The 24,569-nt window shown below is 38.5% G+C and overlaps 1 protein-coding gene across 1 annotated transcript in view; it reads left to right on the plus strand.

The window, feature by feature from the left end:
• The window catches only part of CTNNAL1 (catenin alpha like 1), a 57,683-nt gene extending 38,120 nt beyond the window's left edge, over window positions 1–19,563 (plus strand). Inside the window, 4 exon segments of the mRNA XM_017863778.1 lie at window positions 2,566–2,724; window positions 4,932–5,024; window positions 9,816–9,966; window positions 19,427–19,563. Coding sequence (XP_017719267.1) covers window positions 2,566–2,724; window positions 4,932–5,024; window positions 9,816–9,966; window positions 19,427–19,563 — 540 coding nt within the window.
• The last annotated feature ends 5,006 nt before the right edge of the window (window positions 19,564–24,569 follow it).

The raw sequence follows: 24,569 nt of genomic DNA on the forward strand, positions 1-24,569 counted from the left end.
CTTGCCCAGACAATGGTGCGAACATGGCTCACTGCAGCCTTGACCTCTCAAGTGATCCTCCTGCCTCATCCTCCCATGTAGCTGGGCCACAGGTGCATGCCACCATGTCTGGCTAATTTTTTGTAGAGACCGAGTCTCACTATTTGAAGCTCAGGCTGGTCTCAAGCAGTGTTTCCACCTTGGCCTCCCAAAGTGCTGGGATTATAGGTGTAAGCCATCATGCCTGGCTGAAATTGGTTTTTGGATGTTTCTTATATAAATTATATACATGGTGATCTGTTTCACATCTTACTTGGTGCTGATATGTCTATTGAAATCATTTAAACATCCTGTTAAACATAGAAAGACATGGTTTTCTATGCTTTATAATAAAGCCTGCTGCCCTTGACACGAGGAAAAAACAAAATAAAACAAAAAGGAAAGAAAAAACCCTACACATTTTATTCCAGACTATTCAGTTTTAACTAAAGTATTGTTAAAATCCTGACTATCAGTAGAACATGGTCTACTGGTGATGGACTGAGTGGCTTTCCATAGGCTTCATTTTCGTTACCTCTTATATGGGTATATCCACGTCAACCTCATAGAATTCTTGTAAGGATTAAGGGAGATAATGTATATAAGGCTGCTGTCAGGACATGGCATAGAGCAGGAACTTTGCGTTTGTCCTGCCTCCCTCTCTCACACGTGACAAGAGTTATATGACCTTGGCAAGACACAGTCTCTGTGGAGCTGTTTCATAGTCTGTAAAATAAATGACTGGCATGAGATATTCTCTAAAGTCCTGCTGGCAAAACAAAATCTTTTTAAGTTCTTATGTGGCATTTAGTTTCTGAAGGAAAGTGAATTTTAGTTTCTTTGTTCTAACTGTAATTATTCTCACTTAGTTGAATGAATGTAGAGACTATCCTATTGTTAATTTTGGAGACAATCCTCTAATTTGAATTGAGATTGGATTACTTCCAGGAAAAAAGAAGTCACTTCAATCAAATAGATTTAATTCAAAGTCAGAGTTTTCTGAGAACAATGTTATTAAAATGATCTATTTTGGACAACCCCAAAATAACCTGTCATGTCATTAAAAAAAAAAAAAAAGGCAAGATAAGAAGAAAAGATTTTGGAGTAATAGTGTCCAAAGATATCCACTAAGAGTGAGCCATGCATTCCACCCAAAGTCAATAAAACCATGGGGTTTGTGTCACCCTTTAATCTGCTGTTTTTCCTGGGACCCAATTTGTTCATAGAGGTAGAGAGTAAAGATCTGGATTGCAACTACAGACAGATTCTGACCTCCCTGAGAGCAGGGGTTGTGTCCTACTTGTCATGTATGCCCAGCCTCTAGTACAGTGCTACAGTGCTTGCCATGATACAGGTTTTTAATAAATTTTGTTAAATACCTAACTGACTGAATCTCATTTTGGTACTTTTTCAAAAGTATGCTAAAGAACTTATTAATGGGCCGGGCGCGGTGGCTCAAGCCTGTAATGCCAGCACTTTGGGAAGCCGAGGCGGGCGGATCACGAGGTCAGGAGATCGAGACCATCCTGGCTAACACGGTGAAACCCCGTCTCTATTAAAAAATACAAAAAAACTAACCAGGCGAGGTGGCAGGTGCCTGTAGTCCCAGCTACTCGGGAGGCTGAGGCAGGAGAATGGTGTAAACCCGGGAGGCAGAGCTTGCAGTCAGCCGAGATCCGGCCACCACACTCCAGCCTGGGCGGACAGAGCGAGACTCGTCTAAAAAAAAAAAAAACTTATAAGGATCAGCAAAATGCCAATTTTCTTAGTACTGTAAAATATTGCAGCTCTTTTTTTTTCTTTTTTTTTTTTTTTTTGAGGGCGGAGTGTCGCTCTGTCGCCTGGACTGGAGTGCAGTGGCCGGATCTCGTCTCACTGCAAGCTCCACCTCCCGGGTTTACGCGCATTCTGCCTGGCTCAGCTCCCTAGTAGCTGGACTAAGCAGGCGGGCCCGCCCACCGCCCGGCTAGTTTTTTGTATTTTTAGTAGAGACGGGGTTTCACTGTGGTTCGCCAGGATGGTCTCGATCGCCTGACGCTCGTGATCCGCCGTCTCGGCCTCCAAAAGTGCTGGGATTCCAGGGCTGCCACCGCGCCCAGCCTACTCTTAATACTCTTAATGCTGTTTCATTCCTCACCAACTTTAAGACAGCAGAAGCATTTTTCACCTAAGGGAGAAGCTACATGGGAAAGAACTGGTTGATAACAGAATGAAAAAGAGACAAGATTACTCAGCCATTGAATAACCAGTTCATCTTCTAGAAACAGCATTAGCACTAGTACCAGGGGGTTAAGGGATGAATTAGATATCACTCCTGCCCTTGAGAGAAACTGTAAGCTCACCAGTGCTACACAACTCCTACTGTTACACAGGGAACTTTACACCCTCCCCTCAGTGGAACCCATGGAACTGCTTTGCAGCTTCTCTTTGTCAGTAGTTTTAAAGTGCTGATGTGGTGCTTGGTCACAAAATGTTATTGTTTGTTTTCTTTCCTTCATCACCCTTCTCCTCCAACCCCCACTCCCCCACCCACACACACATCTGCAGCTTCATAGTACAGCGACACAGCTGGCAGCAGATCTATTAAAATACCATGCTGATCATGTGGTTCTAAAAGCATTAAAACTTACTGGAGTAGAAGGAAATTTAGAAGCTTTGGCTGAATATGCCTGTAAACTCTCTGAACAGAAAGAGCAGCTTGTTGAGGTGAGTAAACAAGGTGCTAAAGAAATTGTAGTTTAATAATGGCTTTATTAAACTATGTGGGAATGTTAACACAAATACAGTTTTGGGTTAATTTATCTGAGCATTTTCTCTCTCCTTTGGAATCTTAAAAGCATAGCATGTATCTGTTCTGTTCCTGCAACGGTCTGGTCTCTAAAACAAAACAAAAAAAGTGCTAAGACCCACAAAAGAACTTCTTAATCTTCTTTTCCTTATCCTCTCAGAGAAGTTAGACCTTGGAGTAGAGCCATGGAGGTACGTCGTATGACCTTGTTTCTGTTTGAATCCATCAGGGTCTCAGCAGGGAGGAGATGGCACACTCAAATTAGGATAATTTGAAGAGAGTTTAATAAAGAAGCTATTTACAATTACATAGACAGGGCATGGGGGAAACATACATGAGAGAACAGTAATTGGGGCGAGTGGTAGCAAGACTGGTACCACCCCAGGCCCACATTAACAGGGGAATGTGGAATGTGGAAGCCTTTCAGAGAACTGCCTTGAGAGCTTTGTGATTTTAGGACTAGGCCCAGAGACAGCCCAAGGCGACCCTCCTGGGAGGAGCATGGGAGTCGAGGAGCGTGGGAGTCAAGGAGCGTGGGAGTCAAGGAGCGTGGGAGTCAAAACCCATTCTCTCCTCAGTCCTGTTCATCTGTGGATGGGGCTTCCCATTGGATATCCTATTAGGATAATCCCAATTATCCAAACATAGGTGTAGACAATATAGGTCAGTCTCCCAGGGCAAATGGCAGATGTGAGAAGGGAGGAGAGCAGTTAAGGAGGGACAACGAGAAGACATCTGACACACAATTCCAAATCTTAGTTATGAGTTACTGATGCTTCACCTGACACTTGTGTTGTAATTCCAGTTAGGCTTATTAATTGATATTCTGAGCCTTCTGCCTATTGAAAATGTCAGATATCTACTAGAAAAAAACCCAACTATATTAGTCTGTTGTCACTCTGCTGTTAAAGACATACTCAAGACTGGGTAATTTATTAAAAAAAAAAGGGGGGGGGGTGTTTAATGAACTCACAGTTCCACATGGCAGAGGAGGCCTCGTAATCAAAGCAGAAGGCAAAGGAGGAGCAAAGGCACATCTTCCATGGCAGCAGGCAAGAGAGTATGTATAGGGGAATTCCCGTTTATAAAACCATCAGATCCCATGAGACTTATTCACTGTCACGAGAACAATATGGAGGAAACTGCCCCCATGATTCAGTTACTTCCACCTGGTCCTGCCCTTGACATGCGGGGATTATTACCAATTCAAGGTGAGATTTGGGTGGGGACACAGCCAAACCATATCACTAACCGAACAAAAAACTGAACCCATGTATAGCTTATATGTATGAGGTAATTGCTAGCCAATATGTATATAAATGCACAGATATGAACCATCTAACTATCTTCACATAATCTAACATACCCTGCTCACCAAATCTCAAAGACTAATGGTTAAAAGGAACCTTTAGATGAATTGAACTGGCTTCCTCTCCTTTACTTGTTTACATAGAAGCCTAAAACTTCTGGGGAACATTCTTAAAATGACTATAGATATAGCTTCTTCATTTAATAAATTTGATGCTGCTATGTTTATAAACCAAATATTATAACTATAGGGAAACTGCTTATTTTAGGAATCCTGCAACAAATCTTTTTAACATTGAAAAAAAAATGTTCTCTGATTTTCTGTTTTAAGCGTCAAGATTTTCAGTAATTTCCTCTGATATAGGGTCTCTCCTTATTATACCAGTCTGCCTAATCCAATGTTAGCTCCATTGGAGAATGGTGTTGATAGAACGTGTAGCTTGTAGCAACTCTGACATAGTTTAGCTATGAGACCTTGGGCAAGTTACTTCTCTAAGCCAAATTTCTTTATATATAAAATATGTGGGCACTACTAGGTCCTTCCAAAGGTTCCTTATGTTTCTAATATTCTGTAACCACCTTGCTATGATTGGATAGAAAGTAGAAACAGTGTTATACCTTTATTGGTATCTGCTTTGTTCCCAGAGAATCTATTGGTGACCAATATAATATAATAATCTTCTCAGTAATGTTTCAGTTTATTTTAATAGGTTTTAAGAAATTTTATTTGTAAAATTTTCTTTTTAATTGTAAAATGATACTATGTATTGTGGAGGATGAGGATGTGAAAGTTAACTGTAGACATGTTTTCTTGTAGACCTGTCGATTGTTACGACACATATCTGGGACAGAACCTATGGAAATAACCTGTATACATGCAGAGGAGACATTTCAGGTGACTGGCCAACAGGTATGATAATAGCAGATTGCTCCTTCTGTATTGTGTCCTATCTGAGTGTTGTAAGAAATTGTGTGGATGGAAGCTATAAATGGTTCTTTGTAACTAAAGTCCAAATCTACGTAGAGAAAGAAAGATAATGGAATTTCTGTTGGTAGTGTGCCAGAACATGGCTAACCTTCCATTGGAGCTGGTCGTCTGCCAAATTGGAGACTGGTTCATTTAACTAATACTCTAGTTTACATCTATTTTAAAGGAAGCTGTTTACAATGCACTTGTTATAACATGTTTGGAGATTAAGTTATCATGACATAAGAAGCCATATGTTATGTAATACTCACATTTCAACCTAATATTCAAATACGTTTCATGGTAATACTTAGGACATGAGACTAAGACACAAACAAAACGATGTTATGACATTACTTGTAAGATTCAATTGGGACCAGGCATGGTGGCTAACACCTGTAACCCAGCACTTTGCGAGGCTGATGTAGGAGGATCGCTTGAGTACAGGAGTTTGAGACTACCCTGGGTCACACAGCAAGACCCTGTCTCTGCAAAAAATAAAAATTACCCGTGCGCAGTGGTGCATACCTGTAGTCCTAGCTGCTCAGGAGGCTGAGGCAGGGGGATAGCTTGAATCCAGGAGTTTGAAGCTGTAGTGAGCTATGATTGTGTCACTGTACACCAGGCTGGGCGACAGAGCAAGTGTCTATATCTGGGGAAAAAAAAAGATCCAATCAGAAGCAAAATAACTATCTTAAATTAGGCAAATAGTACATTATAGTGTTAAAATAATAATTATGATAACCAGAATTAGCAACCACTGAAAGAATGTTCTGTTCAATGTTAAATGAAAAAAGTAGGGTACAGATTTGTATGTATACAAATTATTTCCATAATTTCATATGTATAGAGAATGTATATACATATGAAAATATCTGTATGACAATATCCTTGTGTAGCTAGGGTTTTTTTCTGGATTTTCTACAGTAGAGGTAACATTTCTCCCTATAATCTTCAAAAGCTCTTTTAAAACTGATCATCTCATTTAATACTGTTCCTGTCAAATTAATCTAAGGGAAAGTGTTTAAAGACAGAGCTTCCTCCTTTTTTTATTTTTTTGAGACGGAGTCTTGCTCTGTCACCCAGGCTAGAGTGCAGTGGTGTGATCTCGGCTCGCTGCAACCTCTGCCTCCCAGGCTCAAGCGATTCTCCTGCCTCAGCCTCCTAAGTAGCTGGGATTACAGGCATTTGCCACCACACCTGGCTAATTTTTTAATTTTTAGTAGAGACAGGGTTTCACCGTGTTGGTCAGGTTGGTCTCAAACCCCTGACCTTGTGATCTCCCTGCCTCAGCCTCCCAAAGTGCTGGGATTACAGGCATGAGCCACCGTACCCAGCTGTTTCCTTCTTTTTTAGAGTCTAAGCTCTACAATAAAGTTTTGCAGGTGTTCTTTTATTTATATTTTAATTTATACTTTATTTATATTCATTTATTTACTGTCAGCCAAAAGGATTCCTCCTAACTTGAAATATTGGGCAGTAGAGGTTGAGTCCCTGGATCTTTGATTTATAGCTGAACACAGTGCAAGTGACCTAGACTCAATGATGGTTTGTGCCCTCTAGGAGAATCATGTTGGATGTTGGAGGGATGATCTCATGCTCTCCTGTAGAGAACAGTGTAAAAGGCTTATCATGAAAGCAGGAATTATATGAATGAACCTCCACAATGATTATCTGCTGTACACTTTATTACAACCAGGGGACATGTTTACTGGGAGAAACTGTGTATTCAATATTGGCATGGGAGTCACTCTTCTTGCCTTGGCTGCGAATGGATTCCAATATAACTGGAGGGCTTGACTCTCCTGCCATATGCAATCAGTTGTTGCTCCTATCCTCAGGCCCTGCTTGCCATCTGGTTGCGGTTTTTGGTTTATTGTTTCTATTGCAGCAGAGATATTAGGAATAGTCCTATTTTCTTCCCTAGGATAGTGGCAGAGCCTGTTGTTAATAACCTGTATAACTTGAGAAGCTTTTTCTGTTCCCAAAGCCTCAGCTTCCACTCCTAGTCTTTGCCATCTGCCTCACAAAAGGATAATTTAAGGACATTGAGCATGCCTCTGGGATAATTTATTTCTGGATATCTCTGCTTTGGCAATGTTATTTTTATACTTCCTTTAAAATGTTAGACATACTGAGGGAACAACTGAACAGTTTGTACACTAGTTGAGAGGAGAGCAATGCCGAAATCTAGCCTGTAGTCCATGGCAAGTTATGTTCCTGCTTTCCCCGAAGAGGGGAACCTTGTTCTTATAACACTGCCATCTGTTTGGCAAGTGCCGTGCCTTTGACACTATGCCCACCCCAGAGGGAGGAGCACCTAGTTGTAATTCATTCGAAGGAACCAACTATTAATATATTAGCTAACATGGCCCTGATCATATTAATCTTCTATAAGTTCTCCAGTGACTTTCTCACTCAGAAGAAAATCCAGTCCTTATCATCTATGCTTATCCATTACATGGCCACTGGCCACCTTCCTCTTGCTCGTGTCAGTCTGTTCCTCTGGCTTACTTGCTATTCCTCGAACACTCCAGAAATGTTTCTGCCTCATCCCAAATGACTGCCCCTCGATTTCCCTGTAGCTCCCTTACCTTTTCAGTGACCCTCTAACTTAAAATACGGTGACCACCTAAAGCCCTCCATCGTTCTCACCCTTTATTTTGATACATATTTTTTATTCCCTTCTAAAATATTTTATAATTTATTTTAATTGTGTCTCTCCCCACTGCTTATTATAAGGTAAGTCCCATGATGCCAGGGACATTTATCTGTTTCATTCACAGCTGTTTCCCCAGCACCTGGAATGTGGGCACAGTGCCTACCAGTATGTAGTAGGTGAATGAATAGTCGTGTTAGTTGTATATGTATGTGTGTGTGAATAATCTTATATAATCAACTCCGTGGAACAGCAACATCACTTGTTAGTAATGGGCATCTCTATCACATTGTCCTGTTAATTTCCTTCATAGCACTTATCATAATTGATAATATTTTAATTGTGTGCTTGTTTATTGTACCAAATCCCCACTAGAGTATAAGCTTCATAATAGAGGGCTTTTATCTTCTTATTTATCACCTTATCCCCAGCACCTAGTATTATTTTTACACATAGTGGATTCTCTAAAATACTGCTTACTGGATGAGTGTTTGATATAATATCCCCAGTCTGTGAAACAAGAAGGTAGAAAGAATCAATCACTGTTGTCATGAATAGAAGGTGAAAGTGGTAGAAGGATCTGCTGTGAATATATCAAGACTGAACTCTGAATTCCTAGCTCCTGGATCTTTTTGTGTGTGTGTATTTTATTTAATGGGCCATCAGGAGATTTCAGTAGGTTGGTCTGGTCGATGGCTTCTATTTTGAGGTAGAAGTTAAAGTTTAATTTCTATTGAATGTCAGGTCAGGAGGTGTGTGAAGACTCAACCCAGCCATCTATTTTCTGCCTATATTACAATTAGCATCCCTTCAAGTCCTTTGTGTTAGAGAGTGATTATTATATGAAAGATAAAATGTGAATTGATTCATTAATTCATTCAGGTAGTAGCTGACACTAAATAAAATCCCAAATGCCAAAATCTCAGGCTTAATATAATAGCAGTTTATTTCTCACTTGTATTAAGTCCTGATTAATGGTATGTCTTTTTCCCTCTTCGCAATCTGGTCTCCTTTCATTTTGTGCCTCGTTAGCCCTTAGGACCTCAGAGTCCCTACTGGATCCTGTGCACTGAAACATCAGATGTGGAAGGGAGAGAGCACTGAGGGGCATGAGGGAGGTTTGGATCAGTTATGATGGAAGTGGTGACCCATATTCAAGTGGGAACGGAACTCGGTCTCTTGGCCTTACGTCTTCACTAGGGAGGCTGGGAAATGTAATATTCCTGTGTATCCAGAGGGAAGACAAACAGATTTTGATGAAAACATAGCAGTCTCTGCAACAATTCATTTATTTATTCAACACATTTATTTAGCCCATGTGGTGGTACGTAAAAGTACCAGGATGATTTCTGCCCTCTTTACAAGTGTTTTGTTAGAGGCAGTGTGATGTGATGGAAAGAGCCTGAACTTGAATCAGGTAGATCTGAGTTTAGATGTCAACTCTGTATATACTTGTAATAGGATCTGCCACAAGTTACTGGGTATCTCTGAGCTTCAACTTTTCTAGCTGAAAGATGGGAACAATGCTTATTTGGGAAAAGTAGTATTTTATTTGTATATTTTGGGGGATTTTAATGTATTAATATATCTCAAACACCAAACACAGTATCTCAAGCATGTATCTACCAAGTACTTATGGGTGTATATATATATGTTACTTATTATTATCACTACCTTTCCTACTACTAACACTGCTGTTACAACCACCACTATTATTGCTACCTTTGCTCTCTGTATACAGTACACTTTTTATGGTCTGAGTATAACTCTTTGGATTATTATTTGGGAACAACTTTGTTCAAACAGTTTTACTGGAATGAAGAGAATTGCTCCCTGAATGCAGGTTTGTATATAATAATGCATACTATTTATCTGCAGGTCAGATTATAAGAAACAGCAAATTTTGTCCTACTGTTTATCTTCATATTGCCCAACATGGAGCTTGTGTATAGAAATTACTTCATAGTTGTTTATTGACTTGAATTGAACAGCAGACTTACTTACCTTTGGTCTCCAAAGTTATTCTGAGGGCTAAGATTTTGAAATTCACACAGGTGTATATTGTGTTTCTTTAGATAATTTCTGCTGCTGAAACATTGACATTGCATCCATCTAGTAAAATTGCGAAAGAAAACCTAGATGTGTTTTGTGAAGCTTGGGAATCCCAAATTAGTGACATGTCAACACTGCTAAGAGAAATCAGTGATGTGTTTGAAGGAAGACGAGGTGAGAAACTCTCCACATAATGAAATGTGTTATTATTTTAATGTAACTCTTGTTAGTTTTTTTAATGCCAAACCTCAACTGCAAATGAATTCTTGTTGTAACCCTGCTGGGTTATTTTTGTAGTAAAATATTGTTCACAAAAAATTACAAAAATATTATTTTATCCTCCTTTATTTTAGTATCCAAGCAGTAAAGTTTGTTGTACAACAGTATAGTAGGCCAGGTGTGGTGGCTCACGCTTGTAATCCCAGTGCTTTGGGAGGCCGAGGCAGGTGGATCACTTTGAAGTCAGGAGTTCGAGACCAGCCTGGCCAACATGGTGAAACCCTGTCTCTACTAAAAATACAAAAATTAGCCAAATGTGTTGATGTGTGCCTGTAATCCCAGCTACTACAGCTGAGACATGAGAATCACTTGAACCCAGTAGGCGGAAGTTGCAGTGAGCTGAGATGGCGCCACTGTACTCCAGCCTGGGCGACAGAGCAAGACTCTGTCTCAAAAACAAGACAAAACAAAACAAAAACAGTGTAGTAGATCTCTGAATTAATATTAACATTCTAGTTTTCCTATTGAAATTGTCATTTACTTCTTCTAAATTGTTTTTTAGTTATAATATAACAGCTCTTTTATAATGCAGTAATTCTCTGTTTTAATTCTACTAACTTAATAATGAAATGAATGTAGTTATTTGATTTTTGAATTGCTTTCCTTCTACTTGGATGGAATCTCTTTCCTTGATGACTACATAATCTTGGAATATTGCCTGTGGTGGGTAAGTTCATTGGTATTTCTACAACATGTAGAATAGCGCCATACAATGTATAGGAAGGCATCATTTTTACTCTTTATTTTAATATTGAGTGGAAGTTTTGTTTATTTCCCATTGTACTGTGTCCTGTTATTTATGTTTACATGTTTGTATTTTTTCTCTTCAAATGGCTTCTGTAGTGTCAAAGCTTGCTTATTTTTTAAATAAAATGTCATTTAAAGTTATTATATCGTTACATATTTTTTACTGAGTATGCCCATTTAAACATTTCATATTTTAAAAATACTTATTTAGGATAAATGTTAATTTGCTTAAAATCAGGACATAATAGAATTATAGCTGTAACATTTGGAAAGTATGATAAATGTTTACCATGCTTCCATATTTAAAAATTTCTGTGATAGTTAAATGGCATATCATTTTGATGCTTTGTAACATATTTATAGTTACATAGATTTTTATATGAGCCAAATTTCAGTATAAAAAGGTAAATGATATAATTGATCCACCTTTAAAAGGAAGAGTGGTCACTTAGCCTTAGGGACTGTTGGGAAATGAAGAGAAGTGGCTTGCTGTGGTGATAAGATACCTGGTGTAGGTTATCCTGGAGTATCTGTAAGGCCCAGCTCTTTCTCCACCTGGTGTTAGGCTAGCTGTTCCCTGCTCCCGGCCCAAGTGTCCTTGGCTCAATAATGAAAGTCTTAGACTGAGTGATCTCAGTGACCTGTCAGCTCTAAAAGTCTTTTGTGAGCACTACCTGAAGTTAGTGTACTTTCAACTTCTGGGCATAGAATATACCCCGCACTGTGTTTTTATTCTGCCTGGCTCTCTTTAAAGGCCAGAGGAATATTGTCTTCTGGCTTTATCAGTTGTCATCAGCTCATGAAAATAGGGAGGCTGGAGGAGTGCCACAGGATGGCTGTTTTTCTGGCATGTGACTGACTCTGTATACTTGTAAATGTGTTCCACGTGCACTGTGAGAAGCTTTACTAATACCTGCAGCCATTCTGAAAAGAATATGGCGTCAAGCCTGGCCAGCTGCTTCTCCTCTTTACCAGAATGCCGTTAAGCGTAGTACAGGTTTCTCCTATACTGTTTTCAGTGCTGAATAGGTTTTTGTTTTCATTCATGTAAACATGGGCCATTGCTGACTTTTCATTACTTGTACTTCTTCCGTGTCCCTAGGCCAATGAGTTCATTATCATCTGAAACGGACATGGTTCTAGTCTTCTTGACCAAGGGCCTGGGCCCCCTTCCTCTTTGTGTTTAAGATCCTCACAGTTTCTCAACCAGGCTGTTCGACCAGCATTTTGGTCTATCTTTTATCTTTTATTTCTGTAAGAAAAGGAGTTATAACAGCCTTTTCCCCCCTCTCAAGAAAGAGCAGTCATTCAACAGTTATTCTCTGCCTTAATCCCAGGCGATGTTCTGAGTAGCAATTACAGTAGCAATTAAAAGTTGATAAGCTTGGCAAGGGGGGTTTCTTTCTATAAGTATAAGTAATTTTTTTCCCTTAAAACAGAAAACAAACCCAAGGTGCATTTTCCATCAAGAGGTCTCTTCCTTCCTCTGAGATCTGAGTGCCAATCTCATGTTAGGGATAGAATTGGGTAGAAGTTGAAATCCAGGTTCTGAAGTGGACAGCCTAGGTTCCAATCCTGCCTCTGCTATTTCCTAACTTAATCTCTCTGTGCTTCAAGTTTTACATCTGCAAAATGAGGGTAATGATGACAAAACTACCTAATATGGTAAGTGTGAAGATTAAATAAGTTAAGTCACAGTAAATTCTCAACAAATGTTACCTCTATCAGCCTCAGCATCATGACCACTGTTACCTTGCAGTAAAACTAAGTAGTTTATGAGAAAACAGTAGGTCCGATTTCTCTTCCTTAACCTGAGTCTCTCCGACTTTCTGGCATCCCTCTCTCCCTATGTCCTTTCTACTCTACTCTAGGGAGGACTAGCCTGTCTGGCCCCACCATAGATAATCTCTAGATCTGCAAAAGTAAAGGTAAATTCCTCGCTTCTTTGTACAAATGAAGCTCATCCCTTCTCCAATAGTGAATTGACACCCTCTGAAAGATTCCTCTTACTGGACATCTAATGCAACATTAATTCAGTGTTCTCCTTTTCTGTCTCCGAGATTTGCCTTTCTTCTACCAAAGTTAGGCTCTTTAAAAAAAATAGCTAGGGAAGTTTAAGGAAAAGTAAAAGCCACAGGCTACTAGGGTCTGTGTGGGTAACATTGTAAACATGATCCTTCAGGGGTCTATGACTATTATAACCATAAAAATAACAGTAGCTGCCATCTATTGAGAATTTACTGGGTTCCAGGTACTTTCATAAGTACTGGATGTCCATTTTCTCATTTAATCCTCTCAGTAACCTGGAGACAGGTATTATTTCCACATTTTACGTATGATGAAACTGAGGCTCAAAGTATCCCACAGTGAGTAAACTACAGGAGCTGGGACCCTTACTGAGGTTTGAATGATGCCAAAGATGAAATTTTATTAACTACCCATACTCCATTACTCAAGCAGTTAAACTCCACTCCAATCCTAAAGTTTTCTAACGAGAATGAACCAATTCTGTGAAAAATGCTCAGACTGCAGCTCTGAGTTCTGCTTTTTTCCCTCCCAAAGCTATTCCAGAAATGACTGAGAGATCCCAGGAAGTACAGAGCAAGGAACAAGTAATGACTGGATTCTTGTTTTGGTTGGCCCACTTACTGGCTGAGGCCGGCTAAGTTACAGAAGAGATAAAACAATCTGTTAGTAATGGAATCCCGGGCACTTTACCTGCCATTTTGAGTTTGTTTCTTTATTTCAATGGACAGAAATGAAATAATGTGTCATAGTGCTTGCACACCCTATACCTGTTTTCAGACTACATGAGCACTGTGGTTTCTTTTACTTTCAAGCTGGATATTATGTAAATAATCTCTTCTTTAGGTTCAGTTAACTTATGTTCAAAAAATCAGCATTACCCAAACTTTCTAAGGATGGAACAGAAGTTCCTTCTTATGTGGGAAACTCCTCAGCCTTTAGTCAATGGGACACCTATTGTTTCGCTGGGAAAGTGCCTCTCTGTTCAGAAAGGGTTTATGTAGGGTTCATTGAGATGGAGTTGGTTGATTGTGCTTACTGCCTTTATTTGTCCTGATTTTTATCATGAACCTCATGAGCATAGCTTTTTCCTCAAAGAAGTCCAACTCTGGGTTAACCATTACTGACTGAACTTAGTCCAGTGCCACAGTGTTGTTCTTCCTGTTATGCATGGTTGGTATGACAAACCTGCCCATTACCTTGCACCTGCCCACTACTTTCATACAAAGGTGTATTCTTCAGGTCCTGATTTATCTTTGCTGCTGTTATAACTCCTGTTATGACTATTGTTGAAAAGGCGTTGCTGTATTCTAGCCACCTTAGTTCTGCTCTGCATAACTTGACTCCTGTGATTGGCAAACTACTAGACACACTTGTAAGTATCATTTAACCATCCAACTAAGTGGTAAACATCACACTAAGCAATAAGAGGGAGGCTTTAGTGTTCACATGCTAAAAGTTAGTCTGAGAGCTAGGTCATTGTTCATCTTAACCCCAGCCACTTAAATTTCACACAAGGACCTCCTGGGATTGTTTCAAGAAGGTAAAAATCAATACTTGTCTTCCTGTCTTCTGCTTTCATCCCATTCTGCCTTCTCACCCAAACCTCCAGGGAGGCCATGGCCCTTGTATTAGAAGGGACCAGACCTAAAAGACTCCACTTTTCCTTAGTGGTGAATATGTGTCAGTTTAGAATTTGAGATTATTTTGGACAATAAATGTCAGAAAAAAGCCTTATCTCAGAGGTTGTAGTCTCTATCCCTCCTTCAAGGAAGCTGAATTCCCTTTGTTCTATTTGAATCATTTCGGAGTAAATATGACTACACTTCAGTTTATAGAGATGCAGCTCTAACTAAACTATGTAGGGCAGTTATGATCATGGATGGCGTACCTTCATAAACCACTTTTTTTTTTTTTTTAATCAAGGATCCTGCCAAGAATCTTAATTTGGTTTTCAGTTCTGTAACTACTCTTCTCATTTTCCTGGTAGCCCTATTTCATAGCCCTGCACTTACATTATCGTTTGGCAGATTGGATGCCACTTAAAATGGGGGCACAGGAAGATAAACATGTTCATGGGTAAAGATGAGTTTATTTGGGGATGGTAGGAGCCTGCAACAAGGGGGTCATCTGTCCAGGGAAGAGATGATGGCCTACACTAGGGTGATGATAGTCAAGATGAAGATAAGGGGACTAATTTAAGAAGAATTTAAAAACTAATATTGGTAGAGTTTATCGGTCAATTGATTATAGAGGTGAGGGAGAGGGAGGAGTTGGAGGATGATAGCTGGGTTTAGATTAGAATACCTCATTCCTGCTCCTGAGTTTAGCTGATAAGCTGCCTATCCTTTAGTGGTCAGGGATTAATTTTAAGTGGGTCTGGAGACGTTAATTTTTTAATTGATCATACCATATAGAGTGCCTCCAGAACTAAAGATAGCTAATTATAAGAAATGTGAATCAGGGATAATTTAGCACATTTTCAGTGAAATAATAAGGCTTTTCCATTCTTGGGCAATTAGCTTTATTTTGTAAATATACAGAAAGGTTCTATATATTGTAACAGAACATTTCTCAATTAGGTTTTCATAAGAAATAATTGTAGTGCTCCCTTAAGATGAGAAGGCCTTTGAACTTAATTGCGAACTTAATTTATATGAAGGTATAAACTCAGAAGATGGCACAATTGTAGTGTTGACTAAACAGGATTTAGGGAGTATTAAACATACAACACCTCATTGAGGACAGTGCTTTGAAGACAATTCTATATATCAAATCTGTACTAAGTATATTTTCTCCAAATAGTCCTGTTTTTCCAACTATTTTTAATGTTTATAATATGATAGAGTTTGTTTATGCTACTTCTTTGATATAACAGCTAAACATAATTTAGCCAGTTTATTTTATTATTATTGTTATATTTTAGAGACAGGGTCTCACTTTGTCACCCAGGCTGGTGTGCAGTGGTGTGATCATAGCTCACTGCAGCCTCAAACTCCTGGGTTCAAGGGATCCTCCCACGTATCTAGAACTACAGGTGCTGGCCACCATACCCGGATAAATTTTTTTTTTCCCCAGAGATGGGAGTCTTGCTGTGTTACCCAGGCTAGTCTTTTTTTTTTTTTTTTTGATATCGAGTCTCACCCTGTCACCCAGGCTGGAGTGCTGTGGTGTGATCTTGGCTCACTGCAAGCTCTGCCTCTTGGGTTCACGCCATTCTCCTGCCTCAGCCTGCCGAGTAGCTGGGACTACAGGCGCCCACCACCACGCCTGGCTAATTTTTTTTTTTTTTGTATTTTTAGTAGAGACAGAGTTTCACCGTGTTAGCCAGGATGGTCTTGATCTTCTGACCTCGTAATCCACCAGCCTTGGCCTCCCAAAGTGCTGGGATTACAGGCGTGAGCCACCGCACCCAGCCTACTCAGGCTGGTCTTGAACTCTTTGCCTCAGGTAACCCTTCCGCACTGGCCTTCCGAAGTACTGGGATTATGAACATGAGCCGCCGTGCCTGGCTGAGCCAGTTTATTCTTTTTTTTTTTTTTTTTCCTGCTTAGAATCAATGGCAATAATTAGACGCACATGGAAATAACATCTGTAATTAGCTGAGCATGGTGGCGTGCACCTGTAGTTTCAGCTACTCGGGAGGCTGAGGCACGAGAATCGCTTGAACCCAGGAGGTGGAGATTGCAGTGAGCTGAGATTGCACCACTGTACTTCAGCCTGGGCGACAGAGTGAGACTCTGTCTCAAAAAAAAAAAAAAAAAAAAAAAGTGGGAAATAGTGTCTATAATTAACTGTAATTTAGATCTCTGTTAGATTATTTTGATTAGATAATTAGATTGTTTTTTCTTGTGTTATTGTCAGCTTGTTTGGTTTCTGTTGGAACCGGGGGAAAGAAGAATCTTACCTGCATAGTGTGTGGAGGAGGCCTATCTGAAAAAATGATCAATTTTGCAATTATCCTCAAATTCGTATAAATCATTCTGAGTCTAACTGAAGGATGGGAATAGGAAGCAAAACAAAGTATCTGTAAGAGGACCAGAGGGATTAGAACTATCAAGTGATAAATACTACTAGGTGGATGAAAGTGGTAGCAAACCAGATTACATAAAAGCTTTCTTTTCACTGGATTTATTTCTCAGTGCATTTATTTATACATTCTACTTTCTTTAACTCTGTGGTATCTTAGAGATATAAGAGATACTGAAACAGTTGGTTTTGCCCCAACTTGTGGGAGTAAATATGAACATTTTAGGGCCATGGGCACTATAGAGGATTACTAACTTAGATAATACAAGATTACTCCTGTAGCTGATTACATTTAAGTAATGATGGTGCCCTTTCAAAATTCTTTTTTATTATTTATTTATTTATTTTTAGTACTTTCCCACTTCTGTTTTTTGTTCTGTTTTTTTGAGACAGTCTTGCTCTGCCACCCAGGCTGAAACAAAACAAAACGAAAAACAGAAAAAAGAACAGACTACAGGCATGCACCACCATGCCGGGCTAATTTTTGTATTTTTAGTAGAGATGAGGTTTCACCATTTTGGCCAGGCTGGTCTTGAATTCCTGACTTCAGGTGATCCACTTGCCTTAGCCTCCTAAAGTGCTAAGAATACAGACGTGAGCCACCATGCCTGGGTTCCTACTTCCGTTTAATGTGCTCTTTATAATATGCTAAGACCACCTTTTAAAGGATATTATGGACAGGATTCAGACTTTGAATTAAGACAGATGGTGAATTTTGAAATTCTGAGCGACCTGAAGACTATCTTCTGTTAATATTGCAACTAAATCGGGCACTTTTTACATCAGAGCTTAGAGACAAGGCATGAAAGTAGCCTCTTCCTTTTTAAGTGTTTTCCCCTCACCATTCTGAGATCAGAAAGCCATTAATTAATAAAATTCCCTTACAATTTTGATATTACAAGGAAATGATTTGAATCATAAAGCTAATCTCAAGTACCATTAATTTACTCTTAGCAACAGTTGTTCTTCTAGGTAGGCACTGTCCAAGAGAAATAGAATGTGAGACACACATGTAATTTGAAATTTTCTAGGCTAGGCACAGTGGCTCATGCCTGTAATCTCAGCACTTTGGCAGGCCAAGGCGGGAAGATCCACTTGAGCCCAAGGAGTTTGAGACCATCCTGGGCAACATAGTGAGACCTCATCTCTTAAAAAAATACAAATAAATTAGCTGGTGGCACATGCCTGTGGTCCCAGCTACTCAGGAAGCAGAAGGTGGGAGGATCACTTGAGTCCAGGAAGTTGAGGCTGCAGTAAACCTGTGATCTCCACCACTACTTTCCAGCCTGGGTGACAGAGCAAGACCCTGTCTCAAAAAAAAAGAAGAAAAAAAGAGAAAAAAAAATTCTAGTTGGCATAAGAAAAATGAAAAGAAACGTGAAATTTGTTTTAATAATTTTTAACCCAAATATCCAAAATACCATTTAAATGTATAATCAATATTTTAAATTAATATATTTCACATCTTTTTTTCTCCCCTTGTACTATGTCTTCAAAATCTGTTATGTGTTATACACTTATAGCACATCTCAGTACAGACTAGCCACATTTCAAGTGCTAAATAGTCACATGTGGCTAGTAGGTTCCACATTTAATAGCAAATTCTAGATGAAATTTTAAATATTTGTATAAGCCATTCTGAGACTAACAGGTTTGCCCATTTCATATAATAGTCATTCTATGAGAAAAGGTGTGATTTAGTGCTCTTATATTATGTTTACTTTTATTAGTTCGGACCATATGAAATTTCAAAATGGTTGAATACCAGCAATTTCATATGGTTCAAACCAATCTATTATAGCTGAATATACTTGTTTTCCTTGAAGAAGAAATTTTTCTTCAAGAAGCAATTACTATGTAGGTCTTGAATTTTTACTCCAGATGTCACAGACCAGCTTTTATAAAAAGTCTATCATTCATTGTAACCTGACTGTGTTCAGGATCTGGAAGTTGTAAAGATGATAGATGGGGCAGGGATGATGTGGGCATTACCCGTCTCCTTCCTTTCCTCATTATCGTGCTTCATGCCATGTGTCAGTTCACAGCCAAAAAACCTCCTGTTATTTGCTTTACTTCATCTTCCTATCTTGTACAGAGGGTTTTCTTCTTCCCTGACCGAGAGAATACATTATGAGGTTAGTTGTAAATTATTTCGTCTGGTACTTGCAGCAATGGAAGAAGCGCTGATACTGGTACTGATAAAAGAGGAATCAGGTTTCATTAGAGGTAAACTGCCGTAAAAGGAGCACTCTGTAAATGAAACTGATTGTAAGTGGCAGTAAATGTCAGTGGGACATTTGCCTGTCTCCCTTTATGTTGGGAGAGGTGGAGATTGGCCAGCATAGGTACCTTCGACATGCAGCTGTTGAGAGTCTTCATGTTCACCAGCCAAATTACAATTTTATTTCTGAATTTTATGAAATGAATAGACTAAGTTATCAAAACTAATGTACTAACATTCCTGTTTGTTTAATTAATACTTTAAAAGTTAAGTGTGAATAATAGAAAAATATATTAATAGAAACAAATTTTAAGTTATATGTGTTATTTGTAGGAGAGAAGTATGGCTACCTTTCACTTCCAAAGCCAATGGTAAGTAGAAAAATTATGTACATTTTGGAATGTTTTTATTCAGAATTCAAATTATGCCCTTGTTGCCTGTTGCTACTCTCCTCCACTACCAATAATTGACGTGACAGAAAAAAGTTAGGATATTAATGTTGACTTCAGAGTTGTTATTCTGGGTAGCAATCTAGATGTGGTTTATACTCTGAATATTTGTTTTAGGTTTAGGGGTTTGAGAGAATAGATAACATAATTTGTGATTAATAAAAAGCCATATCGCAGTAATAGTGTCATAAAAATAAATAAATAAGATATTAAAAAGCCATATCTGAGGTCAGAAGTTGTTTTGTTCTTCCAATCTTAGATCTAATTTGCAAAGTCATGTTGGAATCACTTTCAGCAAACTAAGGACTTTCATATGCTTTCTACCTAGATGAAAACATGTCACGTCATACATAAGAGAAAGAGATACGGAGTGGTATATTAACCAAGTAGTGGTCGCAAGATCCCTTTTGGGGGTCAAAAATATTGGAAATTGTGGGCCGGGCATGGTGTCTCATGCCTATAATCCTAGCACCTTGGGAGGCCGAGGTGGGCAGATTACCTGAGGTCAGGAGTTCGAGACCAGACTGGCCAACATGGTGAAACCCCATCTCTACTGTAATTAGCCAGGCGTCGTGGCACATGTTTGCAATCCCAGCTACTCAGGAGGCTGAGGCAGGAGAATTGCTTGAGCCTGGGAGACAGAGGTTGCAGTGAGCTGAGATTGTGCCACTGCACTCCAGCCTGGCTGACAGAGTGAGACTCTGTCTCAAAAAAAGGAAAAAAAAAAAAAAAAAAAAGGAAATTGTGGATCAAAAATATTTGAAAAAAATATAACAATACAACAATAAAAAATAATGACAGGAATGAAAATCGCTATCTTCTGGCTGACAGCATTTTAACATCAGTCATATTACCCAGGTGGCATTTTGATGACTTTAGCAATTCATTTATAGAGATCATTCTATGGAAAGTTATAGTTTTGAATAAGATAGATATGGAAAGTAGAAATGATAGTAAAAAACATCAATTATCAAGAAGGACTATTCTTCTGAAACTACCAGGTGTCCTAATAACTGTAACTTAAGAAGTAAAGGAAAACAATGGCCTATGTAGAAGTAGTTTCTGAGCAGAAAGTAATCATGACAGCAAATGAGAAAAATAAAAGACTTGTAAATTATGCCCAGTGTAAAATTATACCCAGTTTCTCAATCACAAAGAAAGGAGCACTTTGATGGCTCACAATATTCATAATAGGCCAAATTATAGGTCAAGGAGGGACAAAAATATTTTTACAAATATAAATACTTCTTGATCACCTACTGTTTGCCAGGCATTTTGCTAGGCCTTGATGAAAGAATGATGAAAAAGACACTAAAATATAAATTCCACAGTAGGGATTTAAAAAAATATTTTGTTCCCCTTGCCTAGACTGTCTGGTATTCCCCTTGCCTTGACTGTCTGGCACAAGTTTGATACTCAGAAAATAATTTGATAATTTGCTGAGTCAATGGAAAAGACAGGCATGGCCTCTGCTACTGTGAAGTTTACTGTCTAGCCCAACATTGATCGATAGAAATATACAGTTGGCTCTCCATATCTGAAGTTTCCATATCTGTGAATTCCACCAATCGCAGATCAAAAATATTTGGGAAAAAAATACAAAATAACAATATAATGACAAAAATACCAATTTAAAAGCCAAATAAAGTGTAACAACTATTTACATAGCATTTACATTGTATTAAGTTGTTTTGTTTTGTTTTTTTGAGATGGAGTCTCACTCTGTTGCCCAGGCTGGAGTGCAATGGTGTGATCTCGGCTCACTGCAACCTCCACCCCCCCAGGTTCAAGCGATTCTCCTGCCTTAGCCTCCCAAGTAGCTGGGATTACAGGCACTCACCACCATACCTGGCTAATTTTTGTATTTTTAATAGAGGCAGGGTTTTGCCATGTTGGCCAGGCTGACCTGAAGAGATCCACCCGCCTTGGCTTCCCAAAGTGCTGGGATTACAGGCATGAGCCATCGTGCCTGGCTGTATTAGGTTTTATAAGTAATCTAGAGATGATTTAATGTATACGGGAGGATATGTATAGGTTATATGCAAATAATATGCCATTTTATATAAAGGACTTGAGCATACTGAGGGATGACTATAAATCAAGACATATATATATAATTAAAAATTTTATAGTAGTCGTATTAAAAAAGAAACTTGTGAAGTTAATTTAGTATCTTTTATTTAATCCAATATATCCCAAATATTATCACTTAAGCATGTAATCAACATATAATTAGGGTAATTTTCTTACAGTCATTTTGTCATACTAAATCTTCAAACGCTGGTGTGTATTTTACCCTTAGGGTGTATCTCAATCCAGACTAGCCACATTTTAAATGTTCAGTAGCCTTGTGTGGCTAATGGCTACTGTATTGGATAGGTTTAAACTTGTATAAAAAGAAAATGAATAGAGAAGAGAGAAAAATTACTGATGATTATCAATAGTAACAGTGTGGTGAAGAATAGATGGTGAGTATCAGAAGAGAGAACTTGCAATGAAGAGAGATATAAAAGTCTTAAGTCTGGAGTTGTAGAAGTGATAGTGGGAATGGTTGATGGTGTAGGGGAAGAACAAATGATAAATCAAATCCCCAAATCAAAAAATGGTCCAAACTTAATTAGTACATTTTTTGAAAAGGGACTGGTATTTAATACTGAAATACAAAATTAGGAACTGCATGCAACTGGTGAAAAAGCAATCATAATACTGCAAATTAATTCTGTGACTTAAAAAGAAAGAAAACAGTTTCTGTGCCGTAAGCTATTGTCAGAACAGTTTGAAAGTACGGATAGCAATTTGCCTATTTTTGTTATTTTAAGCTAACTTAACCCTAACAGATGGTTTTGTAGCTAATATCCTACTGGGTTTGAGCAAGTAATGATAGACTTACTGTTTTTGTAAGTGTGATAACTTAGGGTTACTACAAAATAATTTTTTGAGAATTAGAAAAGGCATCACAAAGCTTTTAACAGGTTGAATGGAGCAAAGATTTTATTCAACTGAATAGTATTTTTGTCTTTAGTAACAAATCATTTCAGAATCATGAAACATTTTCTTAGCTGAGGATAGCATAGCTAATTATATTCCTAGAAAATTATAGTTCTGTCTTTTAGGAAGCAAAGTTAGAGTCTGGGGTTTATATTTAGGGAGCTGACGTCTTTAGCTTTACGTAACTGAAATGAATGCATCTGACTGCATTCCAAAATGGTGACCACTAGATGGCAAACTTGACTACATTATTAAGATAGTTTATTTACCTTTTCAGGCAATCACCTTTCAGTCGTCATTAAACACTTTAATAATAATCATCATTAGTAAAAGTAAAAATAAAATAATGAAAATGTAACTAAATTTAAAAGAATAATATAAGGTATAAAATTCTAAATAAAATAAAACCTGAAAACCTTGAGAGTGTTCCTTATTTTCTTATATATTTTTTCAATTGCCTATAGTCAACTCGACCAAAGATGGAGATAAAGATGATGTGACCATTCAAGGAGGAGCCAGAGAGATCATTGGTCATATTTTGTTTATTCTCTCTCTCTCTCTCTCTTTCTCTGTGTGTGTGTGTGTGTGTATGTGTGCAACAGGAGTTCCTTTATTTTCATTTTCTGTCCTTCAACTTCACCTATTTCTTTAATAGTAAACATCATTAGAAAATCTCAAAAGGGCTATGTTCCATGAGCAGCTCTAAACCCTATGAGACTGTTTTGTTCTGTGGTGAAACTAGTGACAGAATAGTTGGTCAGAAGTAACAAGTCATGGTAATAAGGGCAACAAAATTATATGTATGGGAAGATCTTTTTCCTTAAAGTATTTGTGATCATTTTCCTCCTTAAGCTAAGTGGACACATGAGTGTTTTGTTTTCTTGTAATTTATACTTTGTGTGCATGTATGTGAATCCATACCCGATGTGTGTTTGTGAGTGTATACGACTTAAGTATATGTTTCCATTTTTAAAAGTTGGCTCCTGGCATCTACTGGCCCCCTTTTCTCTACAAACCCTAGCCGTTCTGGAACTCCTGCCTCTACTATGGGAGCTTTCACCAGATCGCAGAGTTGGAGGAACCCCCTGTGTGGGCTATCAGCTTCAGAGAACTTCAGAATATCTTTTTCAAAGAAATATTGCTATTGGTGGTGGTGTGATTTGTCCTGGTACTCTATTCTTCAAGTACACTGGCATCAGTGGACTAGCCTGGTAACTAACTAGTATGGAATATTTTCTCCCCTTCTAGGGAAAATACACTCTGAGGTGCACATAGTTTACATGAAAACAAACTTTCTCTTTCAAAAATAGGGAACCATTGAACATTGGTTCACATATTAAATTCAGAATCCTAAGTATAATCTCTTTACACCTTGGGATATGAGATTAGCAGTTGGGATATCAATGAAACTACAGTGTTGAAATTTAGCCTTCTAAGAGCAAATTAGTTAAACGAATTGAATTCTGCAGTCATAACATGAGGAATGTATAGAAAACTACATATAGTGGCTAATTTTAATATATCATTTCATAAGAATAATGTAAGCATTTTAAGAATCTTGTTGAACAGAGAGGCCAGGGAGGTTTGGGGGCATAATAATTGGATTCCAGGAATACTGCAGAAGTTGTCTTGTGTCCCTGGAAGCTCTTGTGAAAAGAGGAGAGCAGCTGTAAGCACAGAGGCCACAGAGCACAGAGGGCACTGACCTGCTTTCTCTGGGTCCAGATTTCAAACTAACAACCTATTCAAAGCTGAACTCACCTACTAGTAGAGTATTTGCAATTGGTAAAATATTCAGTCATTACATACTGAATATTTTATTTTATTTTATTTATGTATGTATTTTTTTTTTTTATACATTAAGTTCTAGGGTACATGTGCATAACGTGCAGGTTTGTTACATATGTATACTTGTGCCATGTTGGTGTGCTGCACCCATCAACTGTCAGCACCCATCAATTCATCATTTATATCAGGTATAACTCCCAATACAATCCCTCCCCCCTCCCCCCTCCCCATGACAGGCCCCAGTGTGTGAT

Source organism: Rhinopithecus bieti, unplaced genomic scaffold (assembly GCF_001698545.2).
Source record: "Rhinopithecus bieti isolate Rb0 unplaced genomic scaffold, ASM169854v2 scaffold_73599, whole genome shotgun sequence".
Classification (NCBI taxonomy): domain Eukaryota; kingdom Metazoa; phylum Chordata; class Mammalia; order Primates; family Cercopithecidae; genus Rhinopithecus; species Rhinopithecus bieti.